The sequence below is a fragment of the Bemisia tabaci genome, chromosome 5 (genome assembly GCF_918797505.1).
Source record: "Bemisia tabaci chromosome 5, PGI_BMITA_v3".
NCBI classification, from domain to species: Eukaryota; Metazoa; Arthropoda; class Insecta; order Hemiptera; family Aleyrodidae; genus Bemisia; species Bemisia tabaci.
In genome coordinates, this window is record NC_092797.1 from 626,432 (window position 1) to 644,728 (window position 18,297).

At 36.3% G+C, this 18,297-nt stretch overlaps 1 protein-coding gene across 4 annotated transcripts in view; it reads left to right on the forward strand.

Annotated features, from left to right (window-relative positions):
- LOC109038460 (sialin) overlaps positions 1-14,831 on the forward strand; it is a 66,173-nt gene extending 51,342 nt beyond the window's left edge. For all 4 annotated transcript variants that reach the window (XM_072301034.1, XM_072301037.1, XM_072301035.1 and 1 more), the window contains 6 exons: positions 5,067-5,290; positions 8,813-8,962; positions 9,305-9,437; positions 11,047-11,202; positions 11,477-11,562; positions 12,861-14,831. In XM_072301034.1, coding sequence (XP_072157135.1) covers positions 5,067-5,290; positions 8,813-8,962; positions 9,305-9,437; positions 11,047-11,202; positions 11,477-11,562; positions 12,861-13,040 — 929 coding nt within the window. In that variant the 3' untranslated portion in view covers positions 13,041-14,831. The remainder of the gene's footprint in view (positions 1-5,066; positions 5,291-8,812; positions 8,963-9,304; positions 9,438-11,046; positions 11,203-11,476; positions 11,563-12,860) is intronic.
- Positions 14,832-18,297: the final 3,466 nt, after the last annotated feature.

Consider the following 18,297-nt stretch of genomic DNA (forward strand, 5'->3'; position numbering starts at 1 on the left):
CGGCGCGACGCACGTGAGCGTGGGCGGCGGGAGGGGTTGGGGAGTGGAAGAGAAACAGGTTTGTGACATGTTTAGCGTGACACCCTCAGCATGACACGGCACCCTTATGATTTCATACGATAGCGTAAGATCAATTAACAAAATTTTTAAACAAGCAGCACCCAAACTGATTTTGTTGGAACTGATATCAACCCCCCTCATGAAACGACGTGTTCACAGAAGTTCTATTCATTCCTTAATTCTGTTCTATTTATAATAATTTTGAACAAGAGGCAAAGTCAATTAGACTTATTTTTGCAAAAGAAGTCGATTTACATAAGAAATTGCACTCAGTTGTTGAAATTAAGATCTAAACTCTAAACTACTTTTGATTTAGTTTGGTAGACCAATATTTGGCTAAAATTCAGGTGACACATGACTGTTTGATCATATAATTATCGGTAGTTACATCCTTATTGTGCAAAAAGAGATTTCAAATTAGGCCCCTATTTTGGAAATGATTGTAATTCTGTAAAATCTCAATGTTACACACCGTTTCAGAGCTGACATATTATTGATGAACAGAATAATGAGGTTTGCACCAACAGTGAGGATGCAGCAGATATGGCCGTTAGTTTTTCTAATAAGTAGGAGGAAAAGTGAATCAACCGACGTTTCTGCAGTAATAACAGTTCAGCTAAAGTGGGGAATACGTCTTAGTTACGATTAAAATAATGCTCTTGCATTGAACGTCTACCAAGAGGATATATTAGCTAAGAAAAAACCTAATGACTGCACTTAGAATTAATTCCTTTTTGGTGGTGTTGATTATCTAGTTTGTGGGATGAATAAAGTATGTTTGAACTCCGAAGAATTATTTAGAAAATAGGACGTAGTGAAAAGTAAAATCCCAATCCAGATCCAGACATCTTAAATGAAATTAGCCGCTTCAAATGGAACATCCTGTTCTGCTGTTATTGAACTGAATAATTTCTACTGTGAGTGCATCTAGGTTGATATTTATTCCATAGGTTTTATATTATCACATTGCATCTTCCAAGAATAATCCCCATGGGGCCATCTTTAACCCCACTCCGATAGTTTTGTTCCTTCCTGACTCAGTTTCATTAAAGGACTATTCTTGGAACACCAAGAAATTTGGCACCTGCTGTTTAAGATTTTCAACGTAAATTTTCATGCACAACACCTTCCGTTATTTCACACTCCTGTTCACTTTGAGTCTGTCTCACTGTGATACTCCCTTATCCGTCCTTCAAAAAATCTACAGCTCCTACCCTTCGAACTTTCTGGATTTTTTTTGTTGACTCATCACTTAACTAATCAAGAAATTCAGCCAGAGGAAATGAGGAAAAACCTTTAATTCAAAACTATATTAAAATCATTCATGAGAAAAGTGGTCTGTTTAGCTGTACTGTCCATCATTCTATTTAGGTATTCTCATTGTCCAAGACAGCAGATTCATCAATGCTGTTTTTTCTGCTCACAATAACTTATTCATCCTCGGATTCCTGGGGGTGCGGGGGGGGGGGGGGGGGGGGGGAGAAACTGCCAATAACGTTTTTCAGACCTGTACAAATGGCAATACCTGTTTTCCTCTCTAGTGTCCCCTATAGCTCAGGATATTATTTATTCTCACAAGTCTTTTTTGTCCTCAGTGAAATAAGTAAAAGTATGAGAAGATTTCTTTCTAGGAAGAAAAAATGATGGCACATCAGCATAGAATCTGAAGCTCTGCTCAAGATGTGGGAGTTCTTAAAAGTATATGTGGATGAATCTGAATTCTTCCTTCATTTGCCTCAGATCAAAAACCTGAACTTATGTCTCATTTTCAAATCCTTGGTCAAAGAAATTTTCTACAGCGTTAAAAATGGAGGAATCTTATTGGAAAATTGGATGTTTCCCATATTATTTTTTTTAAATTTAAATTTTTTTTTTTTTTTTTTTTTTGTGAATCATGAAGTTTATTTCTCATTTGGACACTGCTGATATAGGAGCATTTTCCCCCGTAAAGTACTTAAATCAACCATTGTTGGTTTAGCAGTGTTGGTTTTTTTACTTTTTTTTTCAGTGGAAACAATGGCAATGGTCGGGTAAAACACTACTTGGAAGCAACCACTTAAATGTTTCATGATGCTCAAGGACAGGGGAGACTTCAAGAATGTGATGAAGGAGTTGGTGCCAAATTAGTCGGAATGGTAAGCTTGTTGATGCCCACAATAATCAGAAGCAAATTTTTGTTTGGCAGCTGTCGATCCAGAAATGTTGAGTCCAATTTTTACTTATTGTTTTCAATGTTACAGTCAGCACTTGAGTCAACCTCGTTTCCATAAAGCACTGTACTTGAAGCAGACAAAACTGGATCTTTAGAACTCTCTCGTAAACCAGAAAAAAGTTTTAGTGCCACCTTATGTGTTTATTTTATCATTAAAAATCCATGCGAAATACATTAAGCCAGCTGAAAATGTCCAAAATCAACCTGTTCATTTGATTTTTTTAGTGAGAAACAAGAGTTCATAATTTCCATTCACCAGTAAATTCAAATTTTATTTTTTTTTTTTGGTTGAAAAATCAAAATGTAGGTGAACACACTACAGAAAACGAAATTATGTGTTAAGCATAGCTAGAGCTTCGTTTCTCAGAAAGTTCCCTTCTTGATACTTGGCTTTTATCAAGGTGCGAAGTGATACTCAGCACTCCGAGCAAATTCTTTAATCGCAAAGCTAACTTAAAAAAGTTCATTACCCAATTTGACACTAGAAGTCTTTGTTTTTTGGCAAGTAGGCTGTTAAAAGTGACATGTGCAAAATACACCAATTTCCTGCTCGTGAGTTGAATATTAAGCTTGTCAATGCATCCATTCTGTTCTACTTGAAATTTTAACACAAATACTCATATTGAGTCACTTCATTTTTCCCCTACCTTTTTTTCCACTTCTGGTCTATGCCTATCCTTTTTATCAAGCTGGAATCATACACTGAATCTGAGAGCTGAATGTGGAAGTCATCAATCCTATGCCTAAAATTTTGTGAGTGTTGCGCAAAATTCAGCGACAAGGCTCAGCCACTATCAGATAATGTCGGATTTTCCTGAATTACTTGATAGATGTGATACCAATATGGATGAAAATAACTCGAATTAGCAAAATTTCAGCTGTTGAGCGATGACTATTGACTTCCATATTCAACTGTTAAAGTCAGCGAGTGATCCCGCATCAGAAAAGATATCCATAGCAACTGATCACCATGATTAATTGTAGGAAACACTCTTCAGAGACCAGACTGAGTTGTCATGAGCTCTGGCGTTGATTTTAGAGAAAACCAGGGGTACCTCATCTGGCTAATTTTTTTAAAGATAAATGGTTAAGTTAAAAATCCTTCTTTGATGCAAGAGATCCATTTGTCTCTTTTCGCTCATTTTTACCGCATATTTTTCTTTACCAAAATATGACTAATTTTTTGCTATACGTCCCTTAAAAATGTTACTGATCCCAGGGCAGGAAAAAGACAAGATATCCTTGAAATGTCATGCCGAATATTCTTTCTCATAATTGGTGAATATCAAAAGAAGCATTCGCTTAGAAGTATCAGGAAGTAAAACAAGCAGAAATAGGCTCAACACGAGAAAGTAATGTTGACAGTCATCAACAAAAACCGTTCGATAATATTCTGTTATTTTATAATATCCTGCCATGCTCAAACAAAACCGAACTTCTCAGTCAAAACTAAACAGATGTGCAAGTTTAAATGTGTCGTAGGGCATGTAATTTTCTGTATTTCTGTGATGAGTTTCTGTCAGTGACAAGGAATTTTATTTAAAATTATTGGAGGCTCAAAGACTTTTAAATGATGCAAAAAAAAAAAAAGGTTTCAACCCAACTTCTTGTTGACAAACAAAAATTTGCTCACCGAATTTCGTCTAGTGGCATGAATTTCTGACTAAAAACTTCTGATTTTTCCCTTGTTTTCTGGCATCTGGTAGCAGAATTGAAAAGAAGCGAAACAAAATCAGAGAGCTGACAATGATATTTCTTATTGGGTGGTATGAAGTGAAGCAAAAAATATCGGGAAGTTGATTAGCTAACAGGAAGTGTCCCAATCTTTCCATTAAGAATCATCTAAAACAATATTCATGATCGCTCCTCCTGCAGTCAGTAGATTTTTTTGATTAAAGTTAAACGACTGGCTCCAAAAGCAGCTCATAATATATTTTTCTCTATTTATTATTAACACACAGTTTTTGCAAATTTCAACCTATAGTTCTTGAAAGTAAGCAATTCATGCAGCGACTAATTTTATTTCATCAGGTGTGAAGATTCAGTAGGGTTTAAAAAGTCATGGAAAATCAACTATTTTTCTTAATGGGTTTTCTCTTGTTTTTGAAGTCCTTGAAAAATTTTGACTGTAAGAAGAGACCGTATGAAAGTTTCAAGGATGAGCATTCTGATGAACAGAAAAATTTTCCATGTCATCCAAGAACGCCTAATTTTGAGGAAATTCTTAAAAAAAAAAAAAATGGAAAAATCAACCTAGGTGCACTGCAGTGTTAAGTTGAACTGAACCTAATGAAAAAGTGCTGTAAAATGTGAGAATATGAATTCGTGGTACGTACGTTATTTCTAAACTGAGCCAGAAGTTTTGGTTCATAATTGCAAAATTTAGTCCGATTATAAATATTTGGATGTGAAATTTGTGGATACCTGACAACATCGGTGGCAATAGATGGCATTAAGTTGTAACTTAATACATCGATATTGCATTGTAATTATGGCAGAATCAAACTCCAAAAAGATTATTTTATCAAAGCAGCACTCTTTGTACTGATATTTCTAAACTGACATCACGCTGGTTTGGTTTTAATGTTATTGGTTGATTTTTGAGCCAAAAAGCTTGTAAAAACCCTTTTTAGTGATGGTACAAGTAGTTTTTAATTTTGAATTTTCTGGCACCGAGGTTACCGCTTTTCATCAATGAAAACTTACAGATTTTTCTCAGCACAATGTTAAATTTGTTGATGAGGAAGAAACCTGTGAAAACTAGGAGTTGAATATCCTGTTTCTCATTCAACAGCGTCATCACTGGGAGCAGCGATCACACTCCCTGTTTGTGGATTCATCATCGATACAATCGACTGGGAAGCAGTGTTCTATGTCACTGGCCTCCTCGGATTGGTCTGGTCTGCCTTCTGGTTCGGACTTGTTTATGATACTCCTGCTGTCCATCCGCGCATTAGCCCTGCAGAACGACAATACATCGAGGAGTCCATCGGTCAGACGACGGTCTCTTCGGAAAAGGTAACATCATCAAACAAAACTCTCCTCCAGTTTTGAATGCTGTCTTAATGCATTTACTAATTAAAATTCTTCAGACACTGCCAAATCTTAAGGAACAGGCATCCAGGAAAAGACCATACTGATTTGTTCCAAGTTCTCTGCGTGGTGGAACTAATGTGCGATATATGGTAAAAAATGAAATCGAAACGTGAAATTTTGTGTCAACTTGAGGTGGTCAAAACTGGCGTGTGATGTATCGCATCGATTGAGTATAATTCTTAGCAGATTTTGACTTTTTAGGCAAGAAAAGAACAATAGCCCCTGCGCATGAGTCTAAAAAAATATCCTCAACAAAAAAATTGCAAAACTTGTAAAAATGAAGGCAGGTTATTTTTACGGAGAATTCTATACAGAGGTCGAGTGCTGTATCCAATGTAGTAGTTTTTTTTTTTAGACAAATCCTGATTTCATTTTGCTGAGTTTTGCAATTTTTTTGCTCAGACTGATGAGCAGAGGCTATTTTCCTGTTTTTGGCTAAAAAGTCAAAATCTCCCAAGACTTTTTCTCAATCGAGATGCGATATATCACTTGCCAGTTTGATCACCCCAAGAACCTGGGACGAATCTCCTCAAAATTTCATGCATGACAAGTCGAACACATCAGAAATTTCCAAAATATATTCTTAATTAAAAACAAACTTAAAAACAAACGAAAACGTTATCCAACGTACCAACTATTCCAAGAAATAAACGTATTAACAATGAAATCTTTGGAGATTTGAATTGATAAAATATGCCTTCTAAATTAATAAAAGTAAATCAGAAGTTTCCAAGTACAACACCCGAAGAGAGGAGCAACTGCTTATGAAAAATAAAAAATTCAACCTTGAAATAACTCACAGTAGCCACACAAGCGGTATAACAGAGGAATATAATAAACTCTCGTTGGAATATAAACAACTCATAGCAAATAACTTAGTTTCTCTCCCTGCCATCACAGAAAAATTCAAAATTATTCCCTAAGTAAGTCAAAAATCAGCATAAACAACAAAAGGAGGAAGGCTAAATGGGGGTCGGGAAGTAGATAAAGTGGTATATTTCTTCTTTCTTTCTTTCTCTTTCTTTTCCTCTTTTTTTTCTTTTTCCGCCCTTCTTTCATTCTCAAATGATTATTTAACATTGTGTTTATCAATTAATAGACCCCACCCAACATAAGGTCCAACCTTAGTGGGTGGTTATATTATGTTACCTTTCTTTTTTCTTAGTTCACAACCTATTTTAAGAATCTTAAAATAATTTTGTTAAATTATAAAAGAAAGGAGCACAATTAAGTTTTATTATACATATCAAGTACTTTTCACACAAAAATACGTTTGTGGAAATAAACTCATTGAAAGACGGACCGTAGCCAAGTCTTTCAAAGCTAGAGCCTTTTAAAATTGCTAAAATTTGAGGGTTCATAAACATTTTTTAAAGAATGTGTTTATTAAAAAAGTGTGTGTGACTCGTGTGTGCTTAAAAAAGTTTTATTATTATTATTATTTTTTTTTTTTTTTTTTTTTTTTAACTTGGAAGAGAGAACACTTCCGGTACAAGTATTACTGATGGGCCACAGGCCAAAGTCAGCAACACATACTATCTTGCTTGAATAAAAAGTGAATGTTATTTTATAGTAAAATTAAATAATTTAAAAAAAAATTAAATTTTAAGTAAAATCAAAAAATTACTCGATATTCAGAAACGACCTGACAATACTTGACGTGCTTATGACGACGGACTTCTGCATTGAATGAAGCAGGTAACTATCTATTCCAAGGTCTCGAAGATGTTGAACTAAACTTTTTGGAACTATCCCCGTTACTGACATTATAAGGGGCTTGATGCAAACAATGTTCAGGTTCCATAATCGCTTCATTTCTGCAGCTAAAGGCAGATATTTTACCATCTTTTCTTGATACTTCAGCTCCAAGTTATGATTATTAGGGATACTAATATCTATGATGTAAGCGGTGCGATCTCGCTTATCAACAAGCATTATGTCCGGCCTGTTTGCCATGATGGTTTTATCGGTTAAGATCGGGTTATCCCAATAGGGCCGGAAGCGCTGATTCTCCAGGACTGTGGCTGGGCAATATTTGTAGTAGGGTTCAGCAGTATCACATAGTTCTCGATCCTTGGCCAGCGCTAGATGTATAATTTTAGCCATGTTGTTATGCCGCTTGGTATATTCCTTCCCCGCAAGCAATGTGCAACCAGATGTGATGTGATCTATTGTCTCGGATGCAGCGTTACACTTCCCACACTTATCGCTCTCGATCTTCTCCTTCAGTGTATACCTCTTGTAATTCCTGGTACTGATCACTTGGTCTTGTATTGCGAGAACAAATCCTTCCGTTTCTGGATACAGCTGCCCTTTCGATAACCACAAGAAAGACTTTCCTTCACTAACATGACCCTGCGCAACTGAATGATAAAAGCGTCCATGCAGCGGCTTGGAGGCCCATGCTTCTAACTGGCCAGCAACTGGGTCTGAGGGTTATTCTTCATTCAGATCGTGACAAGCAAGGCGCAAAGGCGTGTAGGATTTGTCTATGGCATTTACTGCAGCGTGCAAAGGGCTGTCGTTTCTACTGAGGAAGTAATTTCGCAGGTTACGGACTTGGCTGTGGCAGACCTCCTTCACATCAAGGATACCCCTTCCTTCTGTTTGCGGGGGATGTGTATTCTCTCCTTCGCGGCTCTTGGGTGATGCTTATTCCACTTGGTCATCAAGGTTCTGACTTTCCTATTAAGCCCCTCAAGCTCCGTGTCAGACGACGGGACAACGCCAAGTGAGTAGGCTAACGCAGGAATGGCGAAGGTGTTGATTGCCTCGGTCGTATGTTTCGAGTTTAGAGAGGTCTTAAAATAATTATTATTATTATTATTATTATTATTATTATTATTATTACTACTGAGAGATAAACACTAATCATTTTCATTAAAATGAGTGATTTGAAACTTCGTGCTTGGACAAAAAGACAAAAGTCAAGCAGGTATAGCTGTAAACATATCATCTGGCAAGTTACTAGAATTTATTCTCAAAACGTTCTCCTCATACTTTAGCATATGGGGCTGAGAAACGTTTAACAAAACATTCAGCATTTTGAGAAAATTATTTTATCAGAAAACTCACAAAAATTAGTTTGTCCAATCTGATTCCTATAGATAAAATGTGGTTTTATTGGCAAACAGGGAGTTTAATTTTCCTTTGTTGAATGCCATGTAAAATTTTTCATGTATGAGTTGAATTTAGACTTTTTCAATATGTTATTTTATTACGTTCAACGAGAAATTTCAATGTGCAAGTATATACTGCAGCATTTGACTTCCAACACCATCTAGCAGTCTACTGACAAAATGACTACCATTTCTTAACTGCCCACCACCTTTTATCTATTCCGATGATGAACTGAACTAACATTTTAGTTATTTGTATTGACTCAAGCAAATATGCAGGAAAGAAATCATGAGACGATGCTCTAACTCTGTCCTATTATTTCAGGCATTGAAAGTACCTTGGTTTCAAATGCTGACATCCCGCCATGTATGGGCAATAATTTTAGTTCATGGAGCGAGTGTGTATGGTTTCTTCACCATCACCAACCAGCTTCCAACGTACATGAAGAATATACTCAACGTTAACATCAAGGAGGTGTGTACCGTCAGAAAAGATTTTTATTCTTTTGAGACCCAAACATCATCTGTGAGAAATTACGTCAACATTCAACACAATGAATATTCTAAACCTAAGCTGCTTGTAAATTGAGCTTATGAGCTTTTATTATAGGAAAACATAGCTTTATTGTTCACTAGGAGCCATCAGAAATATTGTGCATGGTAGTGGTCTGCTTGGTGAAGAATATTTCGTTTTGTTAAGTGCATAAACTTATTTGGCACAAATTTTACCCACAAACAGAATCATTGTGTTCAGTTTTCCTGAGATTGTCATGGACTAGATCAGATTTACAGTTAATTTCCTTTTTTCCTGTTTCAGAATGGATTATTATCAAGTCTCCCTTTTCTAGGAAAGTATACCATGGCAATGACTACCAGTACTATCGCAGATTTTTTGAGAAAAAAAAATAAATTAAGTGTTACTGCCATTAGAAAACTTTTCACTGGATTAGGTAAGTTCAGTTTTTGATAATGGACATTCTCTAGTTCTTAATGTTAATTATCTGAGGATTAGATAGATGTATATAAAACGCAATAAACAAAATCTTGTTCTAAGGAAATAACTTCTAAAGTTGTTTGAGCATTTCCTTCATAACTGTTTACGCTTGAAGAAGCTCGACCCCCTAAGATGAACATCAGATAGGACACTTCAAGTTTTGATCCTCATAATATTAAAGAGGGTTACTTTAATAAGGAATGTGGTTTTAGCTAATTAAAAAGTCGCATGATTTTTTAGTTCGTTCATCATCACATCTTGTGTTTTACTGAGAAATCCTCTCATTTACAAAAAATTATGAACACAAAGCTCAAAATGTTGGTTAGTATACAGAGCACAGAAATGAAAAGTGCCAAGTATAAAATGGACTAAATTTTGCAATTAAGAACTACAATCTCTGGCTCATCCATAAAAACACTTGTGTCCATGGGGAAACTAATGGTACATACGTTGTTTTTAAATTAAGCCAGAAATGATATTTTCTAATAGCAAAATGCAGTTCAAATGAACTACGAGACACGGTAAGAAAACAAGCCTTGTAGCCAATGTTTTCTTGTCAAAAATTTATCCTGAAAATGTTGAACGTTCCGAAAAATTCGAAAATAGACGTTATAAATGTCCCTCTTAGGCTACAAAGCGAAAATTTTTGGCTGAAATCAATTTTTGTCTGTACTAATTTTTAAAAAAATTCCCTCTCACTGTGGAGAGATAAATTAAAATGGATTTTCTCCCTGGGATTTTTTGCAACCAGAGCGTCTTTTCTGAGAAATGAGAGTGCTTGAAATCAAGTTCTGCTCTCTGTTTTGGCAAGGTAACAAGCAGTTTTTCGACTCTTGTTAGTACATGACTAATTCGGAAGGCGAGAAAAATCTCAGCGAATCATCAATCAGTTTTAATCCAAGATTGTAAAAAGTGACTAGGTCGAGGTAAAAAATGTTTTTATTACTTGTGTTAGCTTTAAGCGGTTAAAAATCTTACTTCTATATGAAAAAAGCATCTCTATGATTCTCTCTAGCATTCTATATGAAATTGGGCGTTTTCAGCTTCCTTTAGGAGTATTACTCACTTAGTAAGGTAACATGGAGATGCCAAATGGGGATTCTTGCATGAGGCTATAATACTTGAGTCACCCAGCGAAATCAAACTCCAGATTCAAACCTTGGAGCTCCTAATCTTAGGGCCAAAGCCATAACCATTACACTCTGGGAGGTCAACACACTTTTATTCTTCTTCCTTTGTTTTATTTCTCTCCTGTCTCACTTTCTTTACAGTTTGTATAGCATGTGTTAATTGGAGTTGAGATACCTTCATCTTTAATCTACGATTTCCAAGAGAGATCTTTCCAGTACAGACGACTAACATGTACCTCTGGACACAACTGTTGCGTTTTTTGCTGAAAGTCCAAATGGAAATCGGTTTTCCAGAAAATCTGTTGGATTTATTAATGTTCTTTTCCATTAGGTGTTAATTTACATGAAGCATTATTAGCTAGCGGACCAACTTTGGTGTCAGATATCAATGTCTTTTATCTGTGACTCGTACAAATGATTATTTTTTGTCCCCAGCTGTGTTTCTACCAGGAGTTCTGATGATAGTCCAAGTCTACTTGGGTCAAGACCGAACTGCTGCCGTGACTATATTCACCCTTTCGCTCACTTTAAATGGAGCTGTGACTGCTGGCTACCTTGGAAACGGTCTTGATATCGCACCCAACTTTTCAGGTAGGTCATCAACCGTTCAGGAATTGTTGCCCAGGATCTGGGGACCTTGTATTACCTCACCTGTATTAATCTGTCGTTGCTACCCCAATACAAGTGCATGCAAGCTCTGAGTTCTTTAAATCAAGTTATTTCAAATCTTACTATTTTGAAATTCTTATCATTTTCTTCGTCTCTCTGTCTATTTCCTGAGTTCAATTAAAAAGTTAGAGAAGAAATTCTCACACAAGTTCTAATACTCTTTTTTCATTCATTTACTCCATGTTTAATTTTTCAGGTACAATATTTGGTTTGGCGAATACTATGTCATCCTTTGGCGGATCTCTATCATCATTCATTGTTGGCACACTGACCAATCACAATGTAAGTTTGAAAAAACGAAGCTAATTTTTTTTATAAATGGGCCTCCAGACAGGGCATCAAATCAAAGCAGTAGTCAACATGTCACCTTTTCAAAATTTCACAATAAAAAAGTAACACGCAACGGGAAGTTTTGGAATCAACTCCTAAAAAGATACAAGTGGTACTATTAAGATTGGTCAAATTGCATGAATACCAATAATGTGATTTGTACAATTTAACTTCCATTTGGTCCGTGTTAAAAATAATTGTTAATATCTCGTTCAAGAGTTTATTTCTGAGCGTCTTGTGATGTGAATCATTTTCTTTGTAAGATTTTCAAAAGACAGAATGTGACGCTTTTTTCTAGGTCAGACCTTGTCTGGTGATCCATTGTTAAAGTTTTGATGGATTGCATTTTATTTATTAGCAATGCAATCCATTTTGGATGTGTTCAAGTAAGGTTTCTTCCCATTTTTGTTTTGGAAACTCCTTAATTCTCCAATAATTTTTTTCTTATCTCTTTGCTCCAAAATTCTCGATGTTGCGGCAGTAATGACGTTTTAAAATCTATTAAATACTCAGTTTTCGTTTCTTACCTAAGATTAGCATTACATATAAGTAGGACTTATGGATGTATTAATCTCCTGATAAACAGGGCCAGTTAAACACTTTTGCTACCCCTAGATTACCGAAATGGCTACTTTTTTTTCATCTTTTCCCTAAGATGGTGAACAAGAAAGAGAATAAAATAAAAACGAAAGTCATTACTTAAAAAAGAACTGCTGCTTTGCTTCCATAACTTGCTTCTCCCTCAAATTTGCTGTTAGAGGCTACAGCCCTCCTAGCCCCCTCTAAATAGGGACTTGCTAATTATGTGTCAAATGGGAACTATCAATTCAGTCAAAACGTTTTACTTAAATCACATACGTTTTATGCTTCATATGCCATTCATGCATGCATCAAAATCATTGCAATTAGTGTGAATTTGCTGAATATTTGCGTATTCTTAAGGCAATTGCGCTACTGCAGAAAGCTTTCTTTATGCCAAAATCATGTTTGGACCAGTGCAAGTGGCAATATTCTTAACAATATTTGTCGAAAAATTGAATTTTTTTTTGAGTCCCATACTTCGCAAATCAAATAGAAACGCTGTAATAGACTTATGGAAATAGTCATCATCATGATGATTTCGACGCGATCATGCAACGACCTTGTTTATTTTACCCTATCGAAGTGATCATTTTGCACGAAAATGTTGTGAGTACTTTGTCTGGTGATTTTGAAGACTTATCACGTTTAAACTCAACTGTCTTTTTCAGCAAACGTATGGCCAGTGGCAAATTGTATTTTGGATGTTGGCCGGCACGTATATGGTCGGAGCGCTGATTTTTGTGCTTTTTGGAACAGGGGAGCTGCAGCCATGGAATTCGCCTGATGGAATGACGAAACAGGATAGTAAAGAAGTAATCCCTCTTAAAAAATCTAAATCAGAATCGTGACACTATCATTGAGGTTAAACACCCAAGTCGGAAAATCTACTTAACTTTTTTTTTTTAATGTATCAAAGGAACGTCATTACAACGTTTTTTGCTTCAATGTGCCAAGTCTGAGTGGGAAGATAAAGTCTCTTCTTACATTTTTGCAAGAAATCTGTGAACACCAACCAAGAGGATGAAAAAAAGTGTCTACAAACTAATTTTCTGAATTTTAGTGGCACAAGTTTGTATTGTGTATTATGCTCTGCAAGGGTGGAAAACTTGACTCAGAAATTGCATGTGTCGTAATTGCAAATAAGGCAACTTAAGGGAAGAAACGGAGTATTGGTGATAGTTTTAGAGGAAACTGTGGTAATCATTTGAAAACTTACAGCTAAGTTGATAGACTAACTTCCTTGTTAAGCAGCTTGCGCCTGTGTACCTTGTGTGAAGCCCCGTATGTATGGAAAAAAGCGCACGATAGAGGCAACACGGAGGGGAAGGGGTACTTGTAAAATTTTTGGAGAAAACTGATGGTCATGACATATAAATAAGGAGAAAATTGTGCATTAAGACTAATTTTCAGATTTTTAGTGATTCATAACTTGCAAGACGCGCTTAAGGTCCTCGCATGAAATAGCACAAAATAACCCTGTACCATTGTATCTGTCAACCAATCATTCAATATGTTCTTCATATTTTTCAATTCTTTTTCTGTTCTTTACAAAGATGTTACCTTCTTAAGTCAGCTTCCGATTCTACAACTCATGTTAAAATCCCAATGAGTCAATTCAGCTCACTTTTTTCCCTCAATAAGATTTTTCTTGAAAGAAAGTCTGAAAAAAGATATACACCCTCTAAATACAAGACTTATTTTTACTGCTGAAGATACTTAATTATGATCAAAGATATGAAAATAATGATTTTGAATCAGGTATGCTGCCAGTGTGCCGATAAAAACCAATTAACTACAAGATGGATAATAGCATAAACCAAAATTAAATGGTCCCTCTTGCTGTTATTCTTTCAAAATTTTATTAAATCGTTAAAATCCTCTTATGGAGGTCTATTCATTAGTTTTTTTTTATGAAAAAATATTTCTGCAATTTTTTCAATTTTATTTTATTAGTTTTTAAATGGAATAATCAAGTTGTTTATACTCTGTTTCATCCATTTCACGTGGTTAAATCTTCCATTTACTCCGTTCAATCTGATGTAAAAGCGTAAAAGCTCCTGAATTATAGTTTTTGCAATTCAAATCATCATAGATAATAATTAGAGAATGTTTCAATAATTTGTCAATTCTCATTCAGCAGAGGTGTTTTATCACATCCATTTGCAAAAACCATGGCGAATGTATTTTGATATTAAGCTCTGTTTAGTAAGAAAACTAGATGAAGGAGATATCAAGGCAAAGCTGAAATATATTGAAAAATATAGGAAAGACAGTCTACAGGTGTAATTATTTAGAAGACTCTAGATTTTTGACATTGTGAAATGCCGAAAAATCCCTCATTTTTCAATGTGAGCAAAACTGGATCAAGGGTCAGAGTCTCCCCTGAGAGACATCTTAAAATGAGATCCTGGACATCCGTCTTTTTCTAATTTCCAAGGCTTTGCAAGATCTCATCTTCCAGGCAATGGGTTGGCCGATGGGTTCTACCTAAAGGCACAAACCTTCAAAAGCACAGAAGTACAAGAGACAACAAAAATCTCGGAAAAATTTATGTACAAAATTATTTAGAAACAAATTTTGGTATGTTATATTTTTATAAATTATACAATTTTGAATAAAATTCATTGTTAACAAAATTATTTTTTCCAGCTTGCATTTTATCAACTATCTTACCAAAAATGTATGAAAAAATTTGTATATGTAGAAAAATTTCTTTAAAACACTCATTCTAAAGAGTAATCTAAAATCTAAAATTTGCATTTTTCAGTGCAGGTATTTGAAAAACATGGAAGTGTGTATAAACACGGCCAAACTTGCAGTGAACACTACTCGCTCTTGGCGGTAAATATTGCAACTAACGTCTTGAACATTTTTTCATTTTTAAGTATCAGCACCAGGACTTGTAATTCATACCAACTTCATACAAATAAGTGAGAATTTCCGGGTTACTTCTATCTCCTCAAGAGGGAGCAAACGAGTCAGTTGCGCTGGTCACAGAATCGTGTTTTGATGCTTGATTAATGTAGGTTAGTTGAAAATAATGAGATCAGTCCAAACAGCAACTTTCTAAGTTCAATATTAACCGAGCTATCGCCCTTTGAAAAGTTGGGTTTTTGCAAAGACATTGAATCACGTAGACCGTGCGTTCGGCTCGGTTTAGTACTGGCGGAGCGAGGCAAGTCTCTTGGAGCCCCATGATGGGCGGGCGGGGAAGGGGAGAGAGCGTGTGTCCCAAGCACTCGAAGAGGCAATGGAGAATTCATGCCCGCGCTCGGTTTTTCACGAATATCTCGTTTAGAGTCCATTTTCAGACAAAATCCCTAAGAAGAAAAGTTATAGAACACATAATTTTACACCCAATTAGCATTGTTTCATTTTTCCAAATTAATTATTAACCGAGGAAAAAAGCCTCACAATCCGACCAAAATTCACTGGAGCTGCCAGGAGCCGCTATTGCGCATGCGCAGATGTGCGCAACTGGGACACATGAACTCATCGATGCGGGTCGATGCCACCACTCATCATTTGCGAATTTTTAAAAGTTGCTCCGCCTTCCGTAACACAGGATGCACGGTCTACGTGATTCAATGTCTTTGGGTTTTTGACATCATCCACCGGGGTAGTGCAACGAACTACATCTCTAGAATGGCTGACCAGTGTTAGAGACCTGTAACGTTTTGAAGTTGAGATAGGTTAGGTTTACTTGGGCTCACACAGCAGGCTGCCATAGGGTGCGTCAAAAAAAATGAAAGTCTGAAATGTTCCGCTCCCCAGGCGGCAATCGATGACGTTTGGTAAAAAAACATGTTTGCCAAAATTTGGGCCAATTTCAACCATTTTAAATGGTGCCAAAGGTCAATTTTGTGATGAAATTATGATATTTTGGTTTAGACCTCGATTTCGTACAAAAAACTCGATTTTACGCTGAAATCGTGCGTTTACGAGAAAAATGTCAAAGAACTCGACTTGTAGAGGATGAAATTTTACACTAGGAGGACGTCTTTGTAACCGATAAAAATCAAATTGAACTAGAAAAACTCAACTCTGTATTTTTTTGTGGTCCTCAGAATTTCCGAGGTCTTACTAAGTAGAGGTTTAAAAGACTCATTTTTCACGAAAATAAGTCGAAAGAGGTATAAATGAACTGTAGGCAAGTGTTGAGGATGCAAATGTCATCAGAACTTCCTCAGTTTCAAAAAAAAGTTCCAACTATTTTGCACAATCCTCCAAAAAGTGTACGGCTCGAGAAGCAGGATCGTGCTATAATAGTAGGGGGAAAGTGCGGTTTGACCGGGAAAAATTGCGTAACAAACTTTCCCTATGTAATTCGTCATCAGTAGGTCCCCCTGAACAACTTCCTAAAAGTTAAAAATGGCCCGACCCCGGAATATCCCTCAAAAAAGTTAAAATGAAAATGGCGGCCGTTATAAGAGGGTCCGGGAAATCGGTATTTTTAAATGCTCATTCTGTCTCATCATGTGAGGTAGCATTTCCTATGTAATTTTGGTCGTAGATTTCATAAATGAATTCCGCAAGGCCCTCCGGCCAAAGGGGGCGCTCCAAATCAAAGATGGCGGCCAAATGTGAAAGGCAGGAGGTTGCATTTTTTTAAATATTCACCGAAGGAACAAGGAAGTGAAGTGCCTTTATTTTCATGTATTTATGGCCAAGAAACTTAAATTTGATGTTATAAATGTATTTAATAAAGAAATTAAAGGAAACATACGACTACCGAGAGAAACGTAAGCTCAGAAGGGGCCTTGCGGAATTCATTTATGAAATCTACGACCAAAATTACATAGGAAATGCTACCTCACATGATGAGACAGAATGAGCATTTTAAAATACCGATTTCCCGGACCCTCTTATTACGGCCGCCATTTTCAATTTTAACTTTTTTGAGGGATATTCCGGGGTCGGGCCATTTTTAACTTTTAGGAAGTTGTTCAGGGGGACCTACTGATGACGATTACATAGGGAAAGTTTGTTACGCAATTTTTCCCGGTCAAACCGCACTTTCCCCCTACTATTATAGCACGATCCTGCTTCTCGAGCCGTACACTTTTTGGAGGATTGTGCAAAATAGTTGGAACTTTTTTTTGAAACTGAGGAAGTTCTGATGACATTTGCATCCTCAACACTTGCCTACAGTTCATTTATACCCTCTTTCGACTTATTTTCGTGAAAAATGAGTCTTTTAAACCTCTACTTAGTAAGACCTCGGAAATTCTGAGGACCACAAAAATAAATACAGAGTTGAGTTTTTCTAGTTCAATTTGATTTTTATCGGTTACAAAGACGTCCTCCCAGTATAAAATTTCATCCTCTACAAGTCGAGTTCTTTGACATTTTTCTCGTAAACGCACGATTTCAGCGTAAAATCGAGTTTTTTGTACAAAATCGAGTCTAAACCAAAATATCATAATTTCATCACAAAATTGACCTTTGGCACCATTTAAAATGGTTGAAATTGGCCCAAATTTTGGCAAACATGTTTTTTTACCAAACGTCATCGATTGCCGCCTGGGGAGCGGAACATTTCAGACTTTCATTTTTATTGACGCACCCTAAGGCTGCCATCTAAACCCATGTAAGAAACTGCCCACCTTTTGCCCCAATTTAGTTGAATAAAGTAATAGCAATGAAAAGATGGCATAATAATCGTATCTCAAAAGGTTTCCTTCACTCAATAAATAGGAAATTTAAAAGCAAACCTTAAAATAATTAAAGTTTACAAAGGTTGAAATTTTCACATGTAATGCTTATGTACGAGACGCGGCTAAAATGGAGATTAAGGTTAGCTATACTTGGGCTCCCACCCCCCTCCTGCCTTCAAAAACCGTTCCATACGCGTTACGTAGGTTTGCTATCTGGCGGCCATCCTAGAGGTGTAGTTCGTTGCGGTAGTGACACCCTTGGTCTCGAGTTTGACTTTGAGTAACCAGTGCAAATGTGCGTCACACTGACTGATGAAAGCGAGGTGGAAGGAACCAGAGGTGTTACTACCGCGGTGGATGACGTCAAAAACTTTATTTTTCAAAGGACAATATCTCGGTTAATGTTGAACGTAGAAAGTTGCAGTTTGGATTTATCCTCTTATAACTA